The 25688-nt window shown below is 45.6% G+C and overlaps 1 protein-coding gene across 4 annotated transcripts in view; it reads right to left on the bottom strand.

Annotated features, from left to right (window-relative positions):
- INPP5A (inositol polyphosphate-5-phosphatase A) overlaps window positions 1-25688 on the bottom strand; it is a 191573-nt gene that overhangs the window by 116742 nt on the left and 49143 nt on the right. For all 4 annotated transcript variants that reach the window (XM_069020329.1, XM_069020331.1, XM_069020328.1 and 1 more), the window contains exons 3-4: window positions 19728-19828; window positions 19070-19157 (exon numbers count right to left, since the gene is read on the bottom strand). In XM_069020329.1, coding sequence (XP_068876430.1) covers window positions 19070-19157; window positions 19728-19828 — 189 coding nt within the window. The remainder of the gene's footprint in view (window positions 1-19069; window positions 19158-19727; window positions 19829-25688) is intronic.

Raw genomic sequence — 25688 nt, 5'->3', positions numbered from 1 at the left:
TGTGGAAATGTGAAGGTGTGAACAGTGACTCGGGGACAGCTGGGGTGCAGTGAAGGCTCTGCAGGACAGACCGAACAGCTTAAGAGTCTTTTTTAACACTGACCAAATTTCTCTGTCTGTTCATGGAAGAAGCCCCTCCCATGCCCATTGCAGCTCTTCTTTCCTGCCGCCTTTCAGCACTGAGCCGGCACTCCGCCATCGCTGGAACAGCTGCCAGAGAACAGCAACATCAACAGATCTGTTCAGAAGAACATTTTGATACCTAAAACTCAGCTGGCTGTTTTCTAAGAGAAAATGACTTTTTGAAAATGCAGGTGACTGCATATTATCCTTTCCACTAACCAGAAAGACCTAAATACCTCCACCCCCTGAGTACACAATACTGCAGCGCTAGGACCCGAGCAAGTCCCAGTCAAAGAGCTCATTACACTGCTGCATACCTATTGCTGGTCGGATGTAAAATGAAGTTAAACCAATGAAGCAAAAATAATCCATTTAATGCTTATGCTCTGTGATGCATTTCTATGGGGTTTCTATTGTTGTTGTTACAGTGCTTCTGTTCATTCTTATGCTTTAGTGGTTCAACTGCAATTTATCAGCCTGGAGTGGAAAATACCTGGCACCTACTTAAAATGCATGGAGCTAGCAATAAAATTAACCTTGTGGCAATTGTTTTCCCACATGTTTGATAGACCAATGTCAGCTCATCTGTTAGAAGGAAATAAAAAAGTCAAGCCTAAATGTACAAAAAATTATGATGGAAGCCTTAAATAAAGCAAGGGTAATGCAAGTTTATTGAGTCAAAAATCAATCAATCAATGACCGAGTGGATTAGGAGCACCTCATAAGCCCCAAAGAAATAATTTGCCCAAACACTGAGATTTAACGGTAGAGGACCAAATTCCAACACTTTTAGGAAGTAAGTAATGAAAAATCAATTTGAAAGGAAAAACAGATCAAGAACCCTGGATTCTGACATGCCGACACATTTATTGCTGAATACCATTTCTTGGCTGACCCGAAAACTTCGGAAGGTGTTTATTTACTTTCAACACCTTCCAGAGATCAATATTTTTAATTTGGATCCGAGTTATTATTTTTCACATCACAGCATCGGGGAGTGGAGTAAAGTGGCTCATATTTTAGTGCTAAAAAGATCGATATGACAGTTTCACCTTCACTGCAGCCCCCCGCAGCCGCACGGGTGCACATCATCATGTCCCGCAGGGGGGTGCAGTGCCGCGGCACAGGGAGCAGGTCATCACCCAGACCCAGCTCCAGACAGCCCATGATTTACCTGGTCATGAAGGGCCTGGTGCCCTTAGAAAACCAATCTTGCTTCTCCCACTTTATCAGGCCTGTCTCTTACCCAGTGTACGGGAAGGGGGAGGGGGCAGGATGAGAGAGAAGGGGAAGAGAGGGAGGGCAGGAGCAGAGCAAAAGACAATCAGTTTCACAAAGCGGATTACGTCCCTCATCGTAAATGCATCCATTCGTTTTTACCTTCCTTGAACCAGGGCACATCTGTAATCGATAATTAATTTTCCATAAATTTCAAAATATTGTTCTGATGGCTGGAAGAAGTCAAGCACACAGGGGAAAGCAGGAGGGAGGATCCCTGTGGCATGAGGCGCTGTTGGTGGGCTCCAGGGGCTCTATCGATCGGCGCTGCAGGGCTGGGGGAGTCAGGCGGGGACAGCCACGGACCGACACCTCCTGCCCAGCCGCCGTTAAGGATACGCTGCTGCTCCAAGAGCCAAAGCCATTGGCACACGCTGCCCACACACTGACACACCTGACCACTCCAGCCTGAATCTGGCTGCTTCCTCTCCACTGTGACGTACTGGCTTCAGAGGCACCTTTTATACGCAGTCTTTAGGCTCCTACCCTCCCTTCCACAGTGGCATCACCCTTCCAGGGTAAGAGACTGAGATGCTACACAAACACTAACATAGTGCTTCAGAAAAAGGAAGACTGTTTCTAAATACTGAGAAGAGCATTAACTGCAGGCTTTACTGTACACAGGTCAGTGACATGGAGGTCAGTGATAGGAGGTGTGTGGCACAAGAACAGGCCTGTGGGACTTATGGCTGGCAGGGCTTGGAAGACTCAAGCTTACCTGGGCATGCATGCACTGCACAGGTAACTGCTGCAGGCTGACTACGCTGTCTGGACAAAGTACTCTCATGATAACAGAACCACAACTCAAACCCTAGCACTAATTGCACACCCCTGGGTGATTTTGTAACAAAACGGTGGTGTCTAGCCCCAAGAAGTCATTGATGATACCATAACATAGCTGTTACTTGTCATTTAGTGCAGTTATCAGTTCCTTAAAAACACAGCTCACTTGAAACCAGGTGGTTACCAAAATGGGAAAGGCATCTACCAGTAAGAAGCATTTATGAGGAAATCTCACACGTTCTTCTTAGTGTGTCTTAGAAAACAGGCACCAGAGATGAGGAGGAAATGTGTCTCTGCAGATGGGCTGCTCAAGGAACACATTCTTTTCTCAGTATAATTAATAGCTCACACTCTTTAAAAAATTGCCTTCATGAAGTCCTGTGCTTGGAAGAGTGATAAATGACAGTCATCCTCCTGGGGTGTGTTCCAGAATACTAACTGAAAAGTAAATGCAGGACTATTTCTCCAAATTATGTATCTGAGCTAAAGGTCATATTAAAGGAGCAGCTTTATGTAATGACATTAACTGAAAGCCAGCAGCTTCTGGCTTTCTGACAGCAGCACTGCAAAGTCAGGGTAAGGAGACTTCCTCGGACTTGCGGGGACATGCGCAGCACCCAAGCACGCTGTCCCTGATACGCCTCTTCTGTATGGAGAGGGACTGACACCCACTTCTAAATTTGAGTCCGTAAGTCCTTCCAGATTCAAAAGGGTAACAGTGGAGAACTGCAGCGACTGACAAATGACCCAAACGTGTGGATGGTCACCTGTGCTTTTGTGACATGTTTAGAAGGAACAGTCCTTGGATTTCACTGCAAAGCATCTAATTTCCCAATTAAATCTTGCAACTCAGTAAGAATTCTTGGTTTGTTGATCTGTCTCAGTCAGAGGCCAAAGGGATCACGGCTGACAAATGACATTTTTTACTCTTATGTTAGTATTAGGAGATCAGAAAACAAACACCAAAACCTGGCTGAGACTGACCCTAGGATCCTGGTGCTCCCAGCGGCTCTTTGGAAGCCTGGCAGGGAACAAGTTTGTGAGTTGGTATCTCTCACCTGGGAGAAAGGCTGAAAACCGAGGACACATCCCAGGCCCCTAGAAAAACATCCATCACTGGATGTGCTTGGATGGAGACACATACCTTGGATAATGCCCCCTAGACTTCTCCACTCCACCATCCTTGCTAAGGAACACATCCTTCCAGCTCAGCCAGTATAGACACACAGCATTTTACTGGCCTGTTAATACCCACTGCATCTCTGAAGAAGACTTATGAACACTCTACAAGCAGTATTTTGTTGGCTCACAGTTAAAGGCAAAAAAATGAAGCGAAGCACTGATGCACTAGAAATCCTAAGAAATGACTGCCAAGTGACTGTCTCCAGTTTCACAACGTGGTCTGTTCATCTGAGTTTTTTTAAATTTGTATTTTCCAAGTGTTCTAATTTTTTTAGCTCAGATTTTTCTCACTCTTTCAGGACCACTGGAGATACTTTTTTTTTTGTCCTGCAAAAAATCATTTCCATATACAGAAGAATAACCCTTGTCTACATGGAGAAATTGCTAGTCAATACAAATTTACAGCAAAGCAGTGGTTCTGCACTTCCCCAGAAAACAGTAGCCTCCAAATTATATTTTCATCCCTTCCTTCTCCATCTACCTCTGAGGCCTCTGGCACGCAGGCAAGTGCTCTCCCTCTACTGTCCAAAAGCTAAATGGAGGTACCACCAGAAAAGAGTCCTTGCTCCTGCTTAGAGGGCAAGTCCAGAGAGAAGACACACCCATCGAGTGAAGCTCCAGAGTATGTGCAGCAGACAAGCTCTGGTTCAAGCTCCCGATTTACACTCCCTGTTCTTAGGGAAGCAAGCAGAGGGTGGTTGGTGTACTGCAAAGTCACTGACACTGACAAGCAATGATACCTCCAGTTTGAAAGACATTAACATTCCAGCAATATTTAAGTTCTGAGGCAGGCAACTGAAAATATGGTAAAGCAACATGTGAAATAGGGGTATATAACTTCCCCTCTACCTGCCCCAATCCTGAACTTTAGTTCTGTACTGTATTAAGATTTTTCTGTTGTTCTTGGAGGAAATGTTGTTTTTCAATTGTAAAAGTATAATTACAGTATCAGAAATATCATAACACGTTCCAAATGTTACTCAGTTCTGTATTTCCATGCCTTAAACCAATGTCTTCCTGTATATAACAGTCCAGGTAAACAGGATTTGTTCCCATGTACTGTATCCACCTGGGGATCTGACTGCAGGTTCCCTTGAGAAGCAACATGTCAAAAGCCAACATTCCTGTAACCTGGGAGCACCTGTGTCCACGCGCATGTCCAGCAGAGGATTTGGGGCTGAGATTCCAGCCAGCACCAGCATGAACACCGAACTGCCAGGCAGGTGATGATGCACTGAGGTGTTTTCCTCCTCATCTATATCACACACATTATCTGTATCAGGACCCAAAGCTGGTGCAGTCAGTTCCTGATCTGAAACTGAGGGGTTTTCAAAGTCTTACCTAGTACTTGGGCATCAAGGGGACAGGAAGCTTTAAAATGACCTGACGTTACAGCAACTGTTATTTAAAAGTCCATTTGCATAAGAGAGGACTGCAAGTAGCAGCAACATTTGAATGGGAGGTTTATAACTGCAGCGGCTTTCACAAAGAAATGAGTCAGTACAGAAATACTCCATCTTTTTTGGAGACCTTTTCAGGAATGCAAGGCATATAAGACTGCAGCCTTCCGAGCCTGGGTTTAGTAAGCCATTATTGTAATTAGCTGAGTCTTGCAAAACATGTTAGGGGGTTTTGTGTTTTGATGTGAGATTTTGGTATTCGTGTGTGTGTTGGTTTGATAGGTTTTTTTAGATTAAAGTTATGATTTACTTTGTCTTCTTCCACCCTCCAGGGTCCATACATTTCCTGATCACTAGGACTTTGCTCCCAACATTCTCACACATTACCCACCCACGCAGACTTCCTTTCCTTATGTGATTTCTTAATCTGTGGTCCAAACGCCCCAAACTGCTCTACTATAAGTGGTCAAACCATCAACTATGAATTTTAATATGAGGGCCAGCCGAATTGTGGCCCAGTTTCTGGGCAGCCCTATTTCCCATAACTTCCATGGCCGTAAGCCATACCTACAGGCATGTGCTGTCCCAGCCTGCTTCCAGTGACATGGACCAGCTCACCACTGACACATCTGCTGACTTTCACAGACACATTAAAGATCAGCCCTAACACTGTATGAGACAGATTTCCACCTTCCACGGTATTTATATTGTCTGACATTCCCTCTTGGACAAACTGATGCCCTTTCCTGTCCCAAACAAAACTTTGCTCTTCTATTGACCTTGTTATTTGGAAGAAACTGAATCTACTTTTCAGATGCCAAATCCTATTTCTAGCACAGTTTTCCTATGCTTATTACAAAGCAGATGTAAGAGAAATCTTCTAGTTTGAGAACAAAAACCATGGGTATCTCAGAACCCTGGTACAGTAACAACTTTCAGCAAAGAAAAACATGCCTCCTTGTGAAAGATGGGGCCTTTTCCAAATGCTTCTCCACTAAACCTAAAGGATGAAAGATGCACAACCTGAATCATCAGACAAAAAGGAAACCAAGACCACCAGTTGCACAAGCACATCCAAACACTGCAGGCAAACCTGCTCTCCCCAACAGCCAAGAGCACTTCGCCCCTGCCATCACCCCTGCCAGGGAGAGACCCCTGCACAGGACACAGGAACTGGGAAGGATTTGTGGGTAATCTGAGAGTAATGCCCATCTCTCCTAGAACCAATGTTCAGGGTGATTTTATTTCATTCAGAAATCAGATTTTACATTTTTCTCCAACAAAATCTTTTGTTTGCCTGGAAAAGATGGAATAGAATTAAACTGACCCCAAGCTCCTTTACACTTTGATGTACACAGCCAAAGGCAGGGAACAGATGAAAATCCTTCCCAACTGCAACTGTTATCACCCACCTCCAGAGACCTGGTATTTATCCTGGTTATTTGAAAAAATTGTTATGATCAGTTGCTTTTGTTTTGCTGCATTTATTTTTGTTAATAAATTACTGCCAATATGGCAATCTGTGTTCAGGGTAAAGGCCAGAATTGAGACACAAAGCTATTCCTGTACAGTGAACCACTCAGCAAATAGCAATATTTGGAATTGTTTGGACAGAGGCAGCAGAGTCTTAGCCAGAATTCATGAGCAAAAATCACTTAATTTGTCAAAATGACTAAACCCCACATTTTCACCTTTTCCTCTTTTGTTTCACACACTTTGCATGTCAGACAAATTATCAGGAAAATACTCCTTGTTTGACATTTCATTGGTTAATGCTTTACTGGTGCAGTAAAACAAGACAACTGCTGAAATTATAGGAAAATAAATTTGTAATTTCTTCCTCATTTAGCCATTTTTGAAGCTTGTGTATAGGAAAGTCATTAATGTTATGTCCTCCTATCGACGTTCCAAGCCTTTCAAGGGATAACTAATGTTTTTTCTATACTCTTCCATGTGGCCAGTTAAATTAGACACATTATTTCTGTGCTGTTAGGGAACACTGATCAATAGATACTTGGAAAGCCCTCTAAAATGAGTGGAAATGCTTCCTCAGTGTCAGAGGGTTCTAGTTTGGGTCTGCATGTTGCAAAGACTGCTAAATGTAACGGAGCAGTGAGAGTGTGTCTGAGGCATTTCAACATTCGCTTCCAAACCTCTGAACACTCACAGCTCTGGAAAGCATGACACGCTGTTTGCTGGGCCTTTGTCACTGGCTTCTCTCCCTGGGAACGGTTCTACTGCCAAAATCCATCGGCTTCTATCAGCAGAGGCTGCAGGCTTCACCTCAGCTCAGCATCACTCAAGAGCTGTGCAGAATCTTACCATTTTTCCCTTGGAAACTAGGATGCTCAGTGCCTTTCACAGCAACAGCCATATCCTGAGATACGATCAGGTGACACAACACAATTCCATCTTTTGCTCCCGTTAGTTTTGATTTCATTGTGAAACAACAGGTGCACTCCTAGCCTTTCCGCACTGTATGGCAGGTGAGCAGTGCGGTGAAACCTGATTGCCATAGAATGTTCACAGTCAGGGGGTGAGCAGCCTCATGGATTGATTTCTTTTTGGCTACAAATACTGCATTATAACATTATTTCAAACAGTAATAAACTCATTAATTTCTCTCAGTAAACACCATACATCTGCTTTTTCTACAGTCACACTGATCTTATTTAAGTATTAATTCAGTGCCTCAGACAAACACATTAGCAAGTACCTTAAGCAGCATTTCATAATTTCTTAAGCAATTATTTTCATATTTTCCAATCTCACATGTTTTCTTGAAAGCCAGAGTTGTTCCAAATCAAACATTTTGTCACACAAACCAAATTCCACACATGCATTACCTGAAAAGAGCTTTTAATAACATGAAGGCTCTGCTCAACCAATGTGTAACTGGCCCTGCCCTTCACCCTACTACACACAAATGCAAACAAGATTTCTGACTGCCCCATACCTTAGGCTTTTTTTTTTCCTGTAAAAAGACAAAACTTGGGAACTAGGTGCGCAAATTTCTAAAGAGGACCCCCATGTGGGGCTTTGAAAACTTCAATTTAAAGCATTTCCTGTATTATTTGTATCAGATTCTCAATTACATCAGCAGGTAACACTGTTTTCCATTACCATTCCTCCTGTTCTATTAAATACCCAACATCCTCCTGAGCACTTGGCAAGCCTTTATGCAAAATGCTGTTGAACCCTCGGCCCTTGTGAGGAGCCTGGTCGGCTGGGGGGCAGTGAGCAGCGAGGGGCTGCGGACCTGCCCACGGCCACAGCCCTGACGAGCACTGGGAACAACAGCAGGGCTACTGAGCACTGCCCCACAGCCTAAATAGAAGGCTGGGAGGATCCCTGTGTCTTAGAAGGGAAGGGTTAGATCCAAGTAGATACACTCCACAACACTTAAATGTCCACCAACATGTGTTCCCCAGACGTGCCGAACTAAGCATGTACCGAAACACTCACAGTGACTGGTTGCCTGCAAGACAGTGCTGTGGGAAGAGACTACTCATGGATGAGCTGCTGACAATGGACACCAAGCAATCCTCTGCTCTCCTTTCCTGCTTTTGGGAAGCTCCCTTGCCCCTGTCCCAGCCTAGCCTGGCCTGGCCAGGAGATGTTTACAGTGAACAGGGGTGGGGAATCACAGCCTCTGTGTCCACAGCACCCACTGGGGAGCCAGACCACTAAGCACTGGGCCTGCAGTGCACGCAGTGAGGTGGCACCGGCGTCTCTGGGCTGGTGCTGCTGCGCTGCACCCAGTGTCACACAGCACAGGGTCCTGGGACAGGCAGAGACACACAGGGTGCAGCAATGTCAACCCCTGCACTCGGGGAGGGGATGGATGCCACGACCAAAGCTGCAAGCCTTGTGCCTGTACCAAGACAGCCTTTACCCTGCAGAGCCTGCTCCCAGCTCCCCTGCCAAGGAAATTTCCTTCCTTTCATCTACAGAAGATTTGCTGTGTTCTTGGACCACAAAGAAACTGTATTAAAATAAGAGGCCTGAAAACAAAACTTTTATTCCATTCACAGTAAGTGAAAATCTCTACTAGCCATGCTTTTCCTCAAAATTCTTTGCTGTTCGAATATAACAAATTTATTTATCAAATGGAATTATTCTTCAAGAGCATATTAAGAAAAATAAATTTAAGTAATATGTACTATAAAAAAAGGGGAAAAGCTAAATAAAAATGTCACGCAAAAAGCAGGCAACAAGTCTTAAGCTGCCACAGGCTCCAAGTTAAAGCCTTGGAAATATGTCGGCAATATTGCTGGACTGTTAAAAGCAGAGTTGTCAAACAAATGGCAGATGATTGAGAAGATTTACGGTTTGAGGTATGTGTTGAGCCAACCAATAACTCTTTCCATAAATCTCTGGTCAAATTACTTTAAGAACATACAGTAATTAAATATGCAACAAGGCAGGAGCAAACAAAAATGCCACCTGCTCCTGCACTGAAATGAGAGCAGCTCTCCCACCTCGCACCATTGCAGCCCGCGGCAGTGCCACAGGTGACCCACTGCCGGCCGGCCCAGGGCACGGAGCTGCCCGGGCACTCGGCGCCTTTCTGCTGCTCCTACCACAACACAGAGGAGCGGACGCAAAATAAAATCCCAGCCGCTGTCCATTCCGAAACGTCTCCTGTGCCGTTCTGCCTGTGGCTGCCCTGCCAGCCTGCGGGCTCCCTCCAGCACTCGCGGGCAGCGCTGGCTGAGGGCCGGCCGGGGCAGGGCCCGCCGGAGCCGGGCAGAGGGGCCGCAGGCCGCCTCGCCGCCCTCAGCCGGTCTCCTGCAGCTGTGCTGTTCCTCCTCGGCTGGGCGCTCCCGCATCCCCGCGGCTCCCCCGGCCCCGCGGCTCCCCCGGCCCCGCGGCTCCCGGAGCGGGGACACGGCGGCAGCACCACGGGGCTCGGGGCTGCCCGCGGGCAGGGAGCGCCGGCCGCGGACCGCCAGCCACAGCAGGCTCTGCCGGAAAGGAGAGCAAGCCTTTGCTTTAGCCTCACCGCTCGGGCAGCAATTAGAAGAGTCTTTTTTTTTTTTTTACCCTTTAAAAGCTTAGAAATAGTTTATTTCTTCTTGTGTTCAGAGACTAGAGCCTATAATTTAATTTCAAGTATTTCAGCTGATTTTTAGATGGACGTATTCCTACAAAACCAGGTTATAATTATTCTTTACAAATAATCTTTTTTTCCTAGCCATGTAGTCTGCTGCACTAATGCAGGATGAAATTCTCTATATAAAATCCACAGCCCATAGAAAATTCAATTCTATATAGGAATTCCACAGCTGATACAAAACAGTGTAACAATTCTGCAGATAAAGAAGCTGTTTTATCACCAATTTCCTCAGCACCAGCATATTTGTAAACAACAGAGATGGACCCATGGCTATATTACTGGGCTACTGATCTGTGAAATCCCTCACCATAATTATTCTTCCTCTTACAATTATATAGAAGTGTCAGAAAACAGGTGGAAGATAAGCCATGCCCTCCCAGCAAGAACTCTGTTGATGTGTTACGAGATTTGTTTCAAAAATGCATAGAAAAAAGACAACTCAAAACCAGAGGAAGGTTCTGCTGTGGCAACACCTTTCAGATTCCATTTCCCACCCAGAAGAGATTGGAAGCTATTACCTGCCAGACAACTTACTTCCCCCTAAAAAATTAAGTGGCAGATTTCATTTCAGGTGATTGTAAATAAATATCCATGTCACAGAATGGCAGTACTTCTACAACCATTTTTCCGGGATTTTGTCAGAAGCTGTAGGATTAACTTTGACATTCACCAGCTTCCTTCATGAACTCATTTTCATTCAATTAAAAGAAGATAGAAGACAATGAAGAGGTCAAACTTTGTGACACACATTTCAAGAAGCTCCCAACCGTGTATTTCACCAAAACTCAAAAAGCAGGAGGCTGCAAAGGGAAAGGATTCTGAGTTACAATGAAGACAACGAACACGGTAAGGATGGACACGATGAGGTAAGAACTGCTGCAAAACGTGCACAAGCAGCGAAGTCTCCACCAAGTGCAGTACCAGCCCTGATCCCTGGCAGGCACTGCCACCACGAGGCTCCATCCCGCTTTGCATTTTCGCTACAAACAGGGTTTAAATCCTCATTTTTTCATTTCCCTTTTTCTACCACACACACCTCACTAGAAGCACTTCTTTGCATGCCTGGAGAATTGCTTCTGGCTTTATAGGGCCTTTATAAGGAATACTAACATGTTTTTCAAACGGTTTTATTCCTTTTATTCTGCCTAGGAAGTGTAGCTAGGAGAAAGTAAAGATCACACAAGTATCCAAGTAGCCAGCACCTGCACACAACCAGTGCTCTGCTGCCAGCCCTTGCCCAAGATTACTACACAGCCCTGCATCCTCTTGCTGTCACCAGCCTTACACATGCTCCCACGTGCTTGAGTACCAACAAAAAAAGCCAAAGAACCAGCAGAGTAAGATTTGTTTAAAAATATTTATACTAACTTATTGCTTAGGGAAAACAAAACCAAACAACAGCGAGACAGAGGGAAGCATTTGCTCAGGAGTGATGTGGAAGACTGATGATGACAGAAAACTTGCAGGTTTCTCATATGTGCCTCTTAGAAAGGAGTCTGGACTTTTCTCCAACCCAGAAGATTGCTCCCTGGATGAACCTCACAGGAGTTAATTTGAGCAGAGAGTCTGAACGACACTCCTGGCTCCTCCTGTGGCATCACCTTCACGTGCAGCCCAGCCCAGTCCCCAAGAGATCATCACATCTCTGCCAAGCAGTGCTGCTGCCACCCACTCAGATAAATTCCTCCTTCTCTGGGTTGGCATAATTTTTACACATAACAGTATAAAAATAAACTCTGGTACAAAATATCTTTCCATGGAAAGGAGAGGAAGGAAAAAGGATAAGATTGAAACAGGCTCCTGTGAATAGTAAAAGAAAATTCAAATCAAGACTACAGTATTGAGAAGCAGGAAAACACACTCTAAAGTCTCCCGTTCAGCAGTGGGTCACAGTGACAAATCTGAGCTTGTGATCGACATCCCAGCAGCAGCAGAGTCCCTTCTCTGGCCTCTCCAGGGCCTGGGTGCTGCCTGTGTCCCGTCCGGGGCTGTGGAAAAAGGCGCCCTCTGAGTGTGTGTGTGTGCCCAAGCGTGCCCTCCCAGCCATAGTGGCAGCGGGTGCCCAAGCGTGCCCTCCCGGCCACGGTGGCAGCGGGTGCCCAAGCGTGCCCTCCCAGCCATAGTGGCAGCGGGTGCCCAAGCGTGCCCTCCCAGCCATAGTGGCAGTGGGTGCCCAAGCGTGCCCTCCCGGCCACGGTGGCAGCGGGTGCCCAAGCGTGCCCTCCCAGCCATAGTGGCAGCGGGTGCCCAAGCGTGCCCTCCCGGCCCGGTGGCAGCGGGTGCCCAAGCGTGCCCTCCCAGCCATAGTGGCAGCGGGTGCCCAAGCGTGCCCTCCCAGCCCGGTGGCAGCGGGTGCCCAAGCGTGCCCTCCCGGCCACGGCGCGGGGGCCCCGTGGGCTCCTCCAGGGCGTCCAGCGCCCACACATGGGCACTGCAGACTGGAGCTCCAGCGCTGCAACCTGGTGCTCCAGCTCCATCTCCTGGGCAAGTCCTGCCTTTCTGCCAAGCCTGAACATTCTGTACAACTGTTAATGAAGTAGCGGGCTGAGAACTCATCAGCATGTGAATTCCCTCAACATTCAATTCAATTACAACTCTCTTCCTAAATCATCCTTTTTACTTAACCAAACTCTAAATTGGCAGAGCTAATAAGCTCAGGAGAATCAGTGTACACCATCCATTTCTGGGAACAGGACGATATTTTCTAAGATGCATTAATAACTATGACAGGATTTATGTATAAGATAAATTCATTTCAATTTCCTTTTTCAATTAATGGCCAATTATTTGAACTCAGCTCAACCAAAAATATTACTCAAGTATCATTAATCTAACAAAAATTAACTTTACTATTCTCTCAGTAACGAGCAGATATAATTTTAAGGTACACTAACACACTTGAATAACATGTTGTCCATCTGTATTCTCAGGACCACTGCTGCCCACTGGAGCCCCCCATCATGCTGGCTCAGGGTATTGCTCTTAAGGATAGTGACTTGAGCAAAGGTCTGCCCTAGATGCTGCTGCAGGCTACCAGTGCATTATCCACCCTAAAGTAAGAGCTTTTTCACATACAAAATATACTGGTACAGAGTGCGTGAAGTAAAAACAATCCAGGGGATAAAAAGAAAGCACAACCTTTTCCTGCACACCCTGACAGTGCCTGGACTTGCTTTATCTTCACTGTTCCCACAGTCTGGTGCCACCCACCCCCACTGAGGAGCGGTGGGTGCTGCGCAGCCTGCAGCCCCCACTGAGCCTCTACAGCGGTCGCAGCCCACCGTGCTCCGGGACAGCCCCGCGGGTGCAGGGACACGGCTGGATGGGGCACCACCAAGTACCAGCGCACAGGGCAGGGGCAGACAGGCAGCCAGAGGGACATTCAGCTCCCCACATCCCCAGGGGTCTGTGCCCCATCAGAGAGGGGTGTGATGGCAGGAGACCCACATGGGCATTGATTGACTGGTGCCTCTACCACCATCAGCACCCCGAGCCTCTCAGCCTCAGCAACTGAAGTGCAGGTTTGGCAGGGAAGAATGCTTGTCAGAAAAATGCCTGTTACCGCTGTATTCTTTATTTATAACTTATCTTTGTCCACCCCCCCAGGTGGTTATTGATGGGAAGTTTCATTTCAGTCATTATCTCACCAAACCCACTCTTTGGGGAGTTGTGAGAGCACAGAAACCTCTCTCCCTTCAATCTACTGGTATTAATCTGCTTGCAGCTCTGGTGCTGTTTAAACACGTCTCTAATGTCAGAAACGCCGGTTGCGAAAGGTTGCCTTTTTTTTTTGTTTTATTTTGTTTGTTTTTTAATTTGAATGAAACCGTGCTATACAATGAATTAATTGCAGTGAACTGCACTGTTACTAGGAGAAGGCTGGAACTTAAGCACATCACATATAGAACCCAGTGGCATTTTGTTCATTGCAAGGTTACCTGTGGGCCTGAGCAGGCAGACAGACAACAGAGGACGCTGTATATTTTTTAAAAATAAACCTATCCTAGGAAGTAGAGCAATTACCCCACTGTGCAGATGCTTCTGCCCATCAGCTAAGGGCTGTCCCAACCACACAGCTCCCAACATGTTCCCTGAACACTCCAGGCAGGTGCTGCTGGTCAGCTCACTCTTGGAGGTCTGGTTTGCCAGGAGCCCACCTCAGGATTGACTTATTCCAGTAAAGGTTCTCTCCCAACCTACAGAAACCACACGTTCTACACAGCAAGAAGGCTTTAAGCTACGTAAGGGTTTCCTTTGCCTTCTCTGAACAATGAAAAGGAAGCCAAGGATTTGCTAAGCAATGTAAGATCTTAATTGAGTACTCCAGAAATCAATAAATTCACGGCACAAAACAAAACTAGACTTGATCTAATTACAACAAAAATGTCACCAATTATACTGACATGTTTTCATATAAAAATAGTTATGGATTTGATGAAAACATCAATGTATTTCTGACTGATATTTACCTTCAGTACATTTTATTCTTCCAGAAAAAAACACCTTATTTACCATTAACTTGGGCTATTCAAGAAGTATTGACATGCAAAAGTTCAACACATCCAACTATTTTTGAGTAATTCTTCACATAGAGAAGGGACAAAATTTATAATTTACCCCTTACATGAAATATACCAAGTACAATAAAATTAACAGAGAATGTAAATAATGGGATGCAGGGTAAAATCAATGCAACTGCAGAGACCTATTTTATTATGAGTGAAGTCCATTCAGTATAGTCACAACACAATGTACTGAATTTTTCAGCTTCTCAGATTTTTACCTATTTCAGTCTTGTATCTGTTTTCTCATTAATTGTACATTCTCTGACAGAAATCAAGATCTACCTCCTAGATAACATTTTATACAACAAAAGAAAGGATCATGCTTTCAAACAGGGATTTACAGGAGGCTGCGTTTCACAGAGCTTTGCCAAGCTATTTGAGTGTCTGAAATTTAGCACATGAACCAGTTTATCCACACTCGACTGCTATTGGTATTTCCAGTCAGAACTGGAGCAGCAACACAGCTGCCAGTTTAGTTAATCTGAAATTTCTGGGAAGCCATTGTCAGACCTGCAGAGGCTGTCCCCCGCCACCCTCATCCATAACTGCTGGAAGCGCTGAGCTCAAGCGCTGCCACCTTCCCCGCGCTGACAGGCATCAGCTCTAATGCAGCAGCTCTCTGCCAAGAGAATTATCTTCAGGTAGTTTCTAAATCTGATAAAGCTGTGCCTCTCCAAAGCGTGATATGAACTGCTTCATCCCTGGACCCCCTGTGACACCCCTGCTGCTCCCCACACCTGGCCTTGATAAAAGCCTTGGGCCAGGAGTCACTGCCCAAAGCTGCCGCTCCCAGCCCAACCCTTGGATACTGCAGGCTGACCCCCTTCCCTGGGACAGGGACCTGCCACCTCAGCACCTTCCCTGGCCATGCACTCACTGCTCTGGAGTTTATTTTGTGCATGTGTTTAAAGTTTTGAGTGGAAGAAAATCCCACACAGTCTCACCCTACTGTCACTCCTGGCAGAACAAACACAATCCACCAAACCACAGCTCTCTCCCTCATCATGGTGCCTACCCCTCTCCCCACAAATCCTGGACCTTAAACCAGCTGCTTCTACACCAGATTTGTTATATGTGACCATAAATGAGAAATCCTGGTATTATGTCTGGGATGATGCATAATGATCCATTTTGATCCTTAATGCAATACAAATTACTCGTTTTTAAAACCAAATCGCTCCACTAGAGACACCTCATTATTACACTGGTTTCTTATTTCTCATGTGGAATTTGCACCTATGCTGCTGTAAACTGGAGAGGGGCTGCTGACAGTATTGCCTCAGATCTTGCTGCCAGTCCTATCGCAGCCAAGCTGAGTAACTGTGGGCAGCAAAATCTGGTTTAGTTTTGCAGGAGACAAGCCAAGGAAGGCCTTACAGAGGAAGTGATGCCAAAACTGGTAGAAAAGGGGATGTGAGAGCAGCAGGGATAAAGGTTAGCCAAACTGTAACTGCTTGGGCTTCTCCCTTTCTAAAGAAAATAGCATTATACAATGATATATATGATAAACATTTATATTTCAGAGAGGTAATAATATAACGACAAAGCTACCATCTGCTGCCAAGTCTGTGCCTTAGAAGGGATGGAAAAAAGCCCACAGAAGTTACAGAACTTTGCAATCAAACAGAACTAACAACGAAACAGGGAGACACATGACATCGTACAAGGCAAACCACACTGGAGATAAGACCAAAACTTTACCCTAAATGGACACACCACATGTGAAACCCCTGCTCAGACAGTCACACACACACACACACTGAGCAGAGGAGCTGGAGATCTGCCAGTTCAAATCACATGCATGAAAAACCATTTCTATGAATCCTTGATTCCTGACAGCAATGTCAGGAACTGTGAATGAGGACTGTGAACATTCAGTGCCAAAAAGCAGACTCTAAGAAGTCAAAAGGTTAAGGAGCTCAACGTGAAAGCGCACCCTCTCTCCTTTCTAGGTTTTTGGGCTTTGGTTCCAAGCCACTACTAATAAAGTCTAACAATGAAGGTATAAAACACTCCTCTAGCACACAGCATTTCCTCCCACTGATAGTAACACAAAACATCATTGAATAATTGCTCTTCCTTTGGATTTTGCCTTTTCCACACTAAGCAGATTCAGCTCTAAAAGGTTCTTTATGGGTTGGAAAGAGAAAGAGACAGAAAAAACCCAGAAACATCACTCTATGAAGCCATCTTTTTGCTATGCTTCTATAAACTGTGACAAAAGACCTGGATCCCAGAACACCCTTGCTGCCCTGCTGGATCCCAGAACACCTTGTGCTGCCTTTGCCTTGTCTGCATATGGAGACAAAATCATGGTGTTTCCTACACTCCTTCTCTACTAGCTCTGCTTTCAGGGATTGAATTACTTGTTGAGTGACAGCATTGCAGCAAGATCTTGCTTTGAGTCTCTCAACACAATCTCTAAATCCCTTCCAGAGTGCTCCCTCCTGGACAGGGATTCCCCTCACCAACACACTGTGCTCATCGCTATTTCCCAGTGGCTTTGCTGTTTTCTGATTCTACCACCAGTGCTTCACCCTCGCCGCCACAGCCCTAACATTGAAAAGCCTATGCAAAGCCTGAGGACTCCCATGGGAAACTCCCTCCCTCCTGACATCCTCTAAGTTTGGGACTGATGGAGACATTTTCCAGCTGTCCAACAGCCCTCACTGGTATATGTGGCATTATTTACAAACAACCTGTCTTGTGGGGTACACATCAAACACTTCTGTAAACCCATTTTGTATCTTTACAGTCACCAGTTCAACAGAGGGCAATTTAACCAAACAATAAGAACATGTGTTTGTTTACACTGTTATCCATGGAAAATAACATTGGTACTAGCAGTCTTTTTTTTCCCTTCCCCTTTATTGAATCAGTATGTTGACAGAACTTTTTTTCCCCTGGAAGGCCCAACTTTAGCAAATAAAGGATTAGAAGAAAAAAATATGCAAAGTAATATTTATGACAAGAAAGGGAGAAATACAAAGGTTGTTGGGGAATATTGCAAGAAACACAGTGCCTAGAAAATGTGGTATGTGAAACAAGAAACCACATTAGTTCTTGAACAGGGAACTTTGCAAAATACAGGGTTCTTCACAGAGACACTAACAGCACATGCTCTAATTGGGATTCCTGTTCAACCTCTGTAAGAACCTTTTTATCCACCATACTGCCATCAAGTCAAACCAAGGTACCTTATGCTAAATAAAATAACTTCGATATTATGAAGTACTGTGACTATTCTTAAACAAACAAAAAAAAGTTGTATTTTGTCATGGATTGTATTAGTCTTCTATGCTGTTTCCCAAATTAAGATCACAGATGATTATCCCTTTATCCTATATCACAAAAAAATCTTGGCTGGAAGGGAGCTCTGGAGCTCACCTGGCTGAAGGCAGATCAGGTAAATGCAGAGCCCCTTGCAGCTTCCCCTGCCCACATCAGGAGATATGTGCTGTAGGACCCCCCCAGGGTCTCCACCAGTGTGTGGGATTATCTGAATACAGCTCTGACCTGTGAGTGATTCCAAAACACACAGCTCTGTACTACAGTTTTTACCCACCAGCACTTTCTGAACATCTGTACAGTTTCAACATTAGTGACTGAGGTTTGTCCCACTAAGGCTCAGTAAAGCTGATAATCTTGTTTTTATCTTCTTTGATGAACAAGATAAAAAAACCTGCTGATGCCTCTCCTCCAGTTTCATGTTAGCTGGGCTTCTAGCCAGAGTTATTAAAAAAAGAAGAAATAAAAGCCTTTCCAGGTTCTTATCCCCCAAGCTCATATGTCTCCAAGCTGGGGTTTGTGTCTGTGCTGGGCAGCTGGTTCTTCTATTGTCTGAGCTGTGTCCCAGGTGCCGTCTTTGGCTGCCGGGCAGCATCAGGTCTCAAGCTGGGCTCCTCCGAGCCACCACTGCCACTGAGCAGCATACTGGGGGAGAAGGAAGCTTCTACCCTGGGAAGAAGGGAGATGTCACTGATTCACTTCCAAAGGTTGTTCTTTCCTATAGAGCCTAGTGGTGATCACCTGGACAAACAGCAAACGTGTTGGCACAATGCACAGCCTTGGCAACAACCACACAAGCCTTTCTGCTCTGCAGGAAAGGCAGCCCCGCACACATAATTTTACATGTACCTAAACACGACCCGTGTGCTAATGCAAACTTGTGCTCTGGCTCTTGTCACCATGCCCCAGGCCAGTGAGGCTGTGAGCCAGCTCTGGAGATCCCTTACACAAGCCCTGAATGCTTGCCAAGCTCGTCACCAGCTCATCACAGTGCTGGCACCACCTTACACTGCCAGGCTCTGAAATGGAAGGTGCTTCTGAGCCACCGAGGTTAGTTATTGGAGGAAAAAAGACCTTTGACAACCATTTTAAACAAAAAAACTGTCTGCACACTGATATTCTGCTCACTTTACATGGATGCACATCTGTGAAACCAGCATGTACACATGCCACAGAGTAAACACTCTTTGTAGTAAAACACAGTAGAAGTAGAAGCAAAAACATAATCATCACCAGGATGGAAACAGCTCACAGTCTCACATGGGTCAAAAATCCCAAACAGAAGAAATTCACCTTTGGTTAAACTACACTTGTGAAATAAAGAAATTTACCGTGAAATGTTCCTGTGATTTATAGTTCTCATCCAGGTAAACTCGAGCTCTGTTGTAGTCTTTCATTGCATCACTTGATAACAGTTCTCTGAAAGAGAAAGAAAAGACTGAACGTGTAAAGGGAGATGCAAATGTATTGCATTGCCTCAGCATTGCTCTGTGCTGTGACATCCCCCGCATCACCCAAAGGAACCCGGAGCCTTCCTCTTCCTCTGGGGGAAATTTCAGGGACAGAGGTGTCCCCTGACACAGCCACCCGCCTGCACGCTCCCAAGCTGCCCTCATCAGCTGCACCTTCAGTGTGGATCGCGAATTTCCCAGCCATTTGGACACGACTGGGAAGGGCGCGGGTCTCCGACGCCGACAAAACCCCATGAATTTGGGTGATTTGTGCTGACGGTGCCGCAGCCTGAGCAGACCCGAGCGCGCCCGTGTCCGGGCAGCGGCGGGGCCGGCCCGCACCGCCGGCCGCCGCCAGCAGAGGGCGCGGGCGGCCGCGGCTCACGGGCGCTGCCCCGGGTTTGCTCCCGGCCCCGCTCGGATTCGGAGGCGATGAATTAAACCGGGATAAATAATCCCGGGACATTCCGCCGGTGACTGACCTCTCCTGCCTTTGTCCCCAGCTCGGGGGGATAGGCTATGGCCTCCCACCACTTACTTCACGAACTTGTCCACATGAGACATTGAAGCTTCGTAGTTCTTCCCTCCGAATTCTTGACAGTGTAAAGCCATGAAATGGGGCTTGTGTGCATGGACCACCTGGAACAAAGAGAAAAGCGAGATTTAACGAAGTTGTGTCCACAGCTCAGCACACAGCGGGAACGACACAGATCCGGGCATTCAAAAAGGAGGACTGGCAGCTACTGCCTGACAGGTAACTGTAACACTGGCACAATAAGCAGCAAGGGGGGCATCATTTACCATCCACATACAAGATTCACAATACACAATAATTATCTCAAATATTCTTAACTAACATTTTCTTTTTTGAACTATGACTTAGATCCTAGACTATGTTTATATTTAAAATACATTCATATTTAGTATTTGTATTTAGAATATAATCAAACTTTTCCAACTCCCCTCAAAGAAGACCTGACATGATTAAGATGATCCAAACCTTTCCGTGTCTCAGAGGTAGAAGAGTTCAAACACCTCAATTCATTTGCTAGAGTGGACACTTTTCCACTTTTACAAAATTTCTCAGTGCTGTTTAGCTGTTGTGTTTGATATTTTTATTTATGGAGTGTCTTATTTACAAAAGTATTTAAATAACAGCTGCACACACACCTCTTAACCCAGGAGGCATGGAAATCCATCACGCTATTCCAGGTGTTAGCCTTGAACACTGCAAATATCTGAGACATTACACAGTCAGCAATTACCATACCAAAACCCTAGAATGCTTGTGTCTTTCCACATGCCTCAAATCAAATATAATGTTCATAAATTTTCTGCCATTTTGAATGCACGTTCAGTGTTACTCTGTCCTATGGAATTTTGTCTGCTTTGTCTTTATTCAGAACTGCAAACACCACATCCAAAATGCCACTATTAATACTGAGTCTCTATAACTTCTATTCCTCTCCTTATTGTAAATTAATGGACACAAAGCTCCAGAACAACTTCCATTTTAAAAGGGAACAGTCCAAAACAATCAACAATGCGGCAGTGGAAGCATACATGGAGAGAACATGATAAATCCAAAACAGGATTCACTTCTTTCTGATGGGCGGCACCAGGTTGCCCCAGCCAGCAGAGAGGCCATGCTGTTCATGCAGCCATTGGGAGGAAGAGTGGGTGGTTTCTACCAGCTACTGGCAGCAGAATCATGAACCAACTCCTCTGCGCAGGGCTTGGTGCCAGCAGGCTCGGGGTGCTCTGCACTCGGGGTCACAGCATCTCCCCCGCTCGCACTGGAACACAGCCACGCGCAAGGTGGGCACAGGGACTGCCGAGCTCTAACCTCAACACACCACAGTAAAGAACAGCTGAAAAAACAGGGATTGCTCTCCCTTCTACTCATTGTCTTGCTGCTGGTGCCCTAAAACTCTGAAAAGGCACAGACACAGCAAACCTTTGCAGTCCTGCTTTTAATTATGTAAATCAACAATGACTAATACTACCGTTAAAAGTTCTTTAGGGATCATAGAAGCACAGAATGGTTTGAGTTTAAAGGGACCTTAAAGCTTATCTCATTACACCTCATTGGCAGGGAAACTTGCCACTAGAGGAGGCTGCTCCAAGCCCTGTCCAAGCTGGTCTTGAACACTTCCAGGGATGGGACACCACAACTAGAGGTTGTGGGTGTTTCTTTTAAACAACAGTGGAAAGAAACTGCTATTTGATGTGATGACGGTGCAAAACCCCTCATTCCTGACTACACAAATAATCTCATTAGATAATCAAGCTCAAAGACAATGAATTAAAGATCAGCAAAATCTGAATTGCAGCATCTTTCCATTGAGCCAGAGGCAGTCACAGGTCCCCGCTTTGAACTGGCACCATCCTGCCCAGCTTGGGGACACACCGCAGCAGGGAGGGCTCATGGGCACCAGCAGGTGACAGCGCCGGACCCCACCAGAGGCTCCTCAGAGCACCCCCACAGCCTGTCAGGCACAAGAGGGCGAGGTGACAGCAAGGTTTACCAGCCCTCCTCAGGGCCACTCCTACAACGCTGCTCTCCATCAGCGCCTGGCGCAGGCCCTGTCAGCGGGCCGGGGGGTCAGGACCAACGGCAGAGCGGGCTGTGGGACTCAAGCCATAGAAGGGAAGCCTGGCAGTGGTTTGTGCAAGCCAAAGCCAAGGAGAACCCGGTGTGCTACTACATCCAGGGCACACAGTGCATTACAGCACTGCCAACCTACAGGAGGTCACCCTCGCAGAAAGAAGGGAATGTCCTGCTGTGGGTTTCTGAGTCATTTCCAACCGTCACTTCCTCCGTACCTCAGCTTCCCGGTCATTGAAACACCTTTGCACTGACCTGCTTGGTGAAACACTGAGGTGAGCTACTGGTAGTGTTACTGCATAAAAGGAGAAAGTAAATACTCCCAACTCAGGTGTTTGATGACCATTGAGTGCTTCCATTAGATCATTAATGCTGGTTTCTGCCAGTGGGGATATTACCAACTTGCTTTAAAGCATGCCATCATTGGTAGGGATGGAGAATGAGCCAGAGCACGACCCAATTTAATGGGGGGGAAGGAAAAAAGAAAAAAAGAAAGAAAAAAAAAAAAAAGCAGGTGACAGCCCAGATGTCTAAAAACATACCTGAAATGCAAGAAATTATACCCAACTGGGACATGCTTTTCTTCTGATATATATTTCCTATTATAAATTTACAAGCAACTAGGACAAAGTTGCTGAGAAGATGTCCCTGTACAGATGCTCCTTCCTTCCCAAGGCACTGCCCAAGGGACCACTGGCAGCAGCCTGCTGTCAGAGCCCAGCAGCAGCGAATGACAATCAACGACTACGTTTACCTGGTTCGTTCATTTTGTTCACTGTCTGGAGAGAAATACTAACCAAACACGGCCTATGAAGCAGGACTCTGGAACAGAGCTCACCTCTGGACCCTAACACCATGCCATCCCAAGTCTCCAGGTGCTATATTGCTCCAAATCAGTTCTGGATTCTTATCTACTTGGAGAAGTCTGTGAAGTCACCATCATCCAAAAGTAGTTGTAACTAATCCTGTAAAGCCAACACACCCACTCTCACTGTTTCAGGGCAACACACGCAGTAGCATCGACTGTGGGCACGGCAGGAACGCGCTGGCCCATCGCGTTACTCATTTTAACCACAATGGGTTTGCTTCAGCAAGAGCTCTTCTTACATAGCTAATGAAAATAATCAACTGATAAGACAAAAATATAATAAACTATTTCAAGTAAGATGTAGGAACAAACTATCTCACACTTGTGAACCATCAGTCACAGGGAGCCCTGAATAGGGAGTCCAGCAGTGAGGGAACACTGGAGAACAACTCTACTGTGCTGAAGCAGCAACAGAAAACACTTCCAGGCTCTGGAGATACAGGACACAGGCTTTTTTGTTTGCATACAAATCCTTGAGAACTTGAAATCACAGAGGATATTAAAAGAAAAAAAAAAAAAGAATTATGTAATTTCTAATGGGGAAACAGCATTGGCTTAAAAGCAGTGAGGTCCTTGTAGCATTCCTTGCAGGTTAAACCACTAGAACTGAATATTAGTTATGTCTCTCATATAATAAGTACCCTCCAAGTAAAAGCAAATTGGCTCTGCTTCATTACCTTTTACTAGTTTTCTACTCTTACGGAAGAACAAACAGTACATAATAATGAGTAATGAATACTTGAGAGCTGAAAACTCACAGTTTCCAGAGGTTAAAGGTCATACATGAGACCACATAAATAATGAATTTGCATCCACAGCAGCACCATGTATTTACAAAGTTGGGCATTATTTTCAATTCTGGATATGCAAAAACAGCATAAAGGAAGCTACAATCAGGAGTTATTTTGGGGGATGTGGGTAACTAAGCAAGATGCTCCAGCATAGCTGAGTATGAATACAAAACTGGTGAAAAGTACAAACCTGACATCTTCTCATTGCTACAGGTCTTTGCCTGTTTGGACAGGGGATGGGGAGGGGACCCAGACAGTCCACAGGGCAGAGTGGGTCAGGCTCTGCTGGAACTGGGGCAGCAGCCAGGAGAAGACATAGCCCCACGCTGCTGGCTGGGCCTCTCGGAGAGGGCAATGCAGGCACAGGGGCAAGGGCACCAGTGTTAGACCTCAATCCAAACAAAGCAGAAGAGGAGCTTAAGCCTTGATCTCACATAAACAGGATTGCTTAAAAAAAATAGCAAAATATGGGTTTTAGCCTCCTTGTGAGCTGTGAAATACATACAAGTCAATTTAGCATGTGTGGTCCTAAAGCATTCCAAGTATTTTTAATTTCTCTGAGTCTGAAGAAGAGAAAAAGAGGCTCCTCCTGGGGACCAGGCACCCAGAACGCTGCGGCACTCAGCTGCACATAGCCAGCAGCCCAGGCCCACCTCCCCTTACCCTTGCCACAGGCCATGGATTCAAACCAACCAACAAACAGCCCAAGCAGCCCCCCCACCGAGGAAAAGCACTCTCTGAAAAAGGGCTGGGACCTCAGCTTGGAAGGGCTGCAATGGAGTCTTTTCACCCCCTCCAGTTAAAAAACCAGCATCAAGTCGACTAAAATAATTAAACAACCTTTGAGTGGCTGGGTGGAGTTTTGTTGTGTTTTGGGATATTTTTTGTTTGGTTATTTTGGGCCTTTTTTGTTTGTTTTTCTTCCTTCTCTCCAAATGGTAACACATGAAGTTCCCACGCAGCTATACCAAGATGACCTTTAGCTATTAGGTAAACTTTTAACTTCTGTATTTCTACAAATAAAGGCTGAAAATACTCTCAAACACATCAGGCAACATGGAAAATTGCATTAGGGGAAAAAACCCTCTGGCTCCAAGTTTGCATCCAGAATGACCGTGTACCACGAATGCGACACAGAAAGATTGTTACTAAAATCAGTGAAGATTTTCAGTAGCTCCAGCTCCTGAACACTCCTGCCCCAAACATGAGGCCCAGTGCAGATGGAGAAAGGGCAAGGGATGGAGAAGGAGGGAGTGAAAAGGAAGAAGAGCCTTAAGTAAATAAGTAAGTCAATAAAAGCCCTCTCTTTGTGCTCCTACACCCCTCCCTTGCAAACAGCTTCCTTCATGTTCCTGGAACTTCTTATTCCCCCATATTTTTTCCTGTGCACTGACATGAAGGCTGCAAACCAGGGCCTGGTTCACTTTGCACAAGTGGGACAAAATCCCCATGTGCATATTCTGTGAATATTCTCATTTGCACAGCAGCTAGTTCACCAAATCATCCCACTGCTTGTTAAGCACTAGCATCTAGATCATCAGTCATCCCATTTCTTGATAAGAACCCAAGTCTTCCCTATCACACATTAAACACTCCAAAACACTGTTCTCTGGCTGTTTCCACTCTCCCCCAACATTCCCTTTCCCTCGTTTCCAATGTAGGTTTTTGGAGTAAGAGAATTTTTACTGGAAAGAGGGTTAGAGTTCAAATTGGATGGCAAGATACTGGAACAGGTTGCCCAGAGAAGCTGTGGCTGCTCCATCCATGGAAATGTTCAAGGGCAGGTTGGAGGGGGCTTGAAGCAACCTGGTCTAGCCAAGGGTGTCCCTGCCCATGGCAGCGTAGGTTGGGACTAGATGATCTTTAAGGTTCAACCCTTAACATTCTATGATTCTATGAAATACCCGGGATTGAGTCCAGCTGAACTGCTTCATTTTGTTTCACTCTTCCTTGGGGAAAAAGCAGCAACTAACAGTGACCTGGTAAAAGACTACCACATATTTGATAGTTAAATAAATTTTAAACTACCCAGTCAGCTGTCACCCAAATGCAGGCTCCACTTTTATAGGACCAGAGGTGGATGAATCCAAGAAAACCAGATCAGACAGGACACCACCTCAGCTTTATCCACTGTACTGTCACACAGCACAGTGTCAATGCGCTGCTCTCTGGGCTATGCTGGGAGCTGCCACTAAAACCAGCCTGGAAAGGGTCTTTAAAGTAATCTTTTTC

Source organism: Aphelocoma coerulescens, chromosome 6, assembly GCF_041296385.1.
Source record: "Aphelocoma coerulescens isolate FSJ_1873_10779 chromosome 6, UR_Acoe_1.0, whole genome shotgun sequence".
Lineage (NCBI taxonomy): Eukaryota > Metazoa > Chordata > Aves > Passeriformes > Corvidae > Aphelocoma > Aphelocoma coerulescens.
The sequence above is the reverse complement of the archived record's forward strand: the minus strand, read 5'-3'. Positions and strand labels throughout refer to the sequence as shown.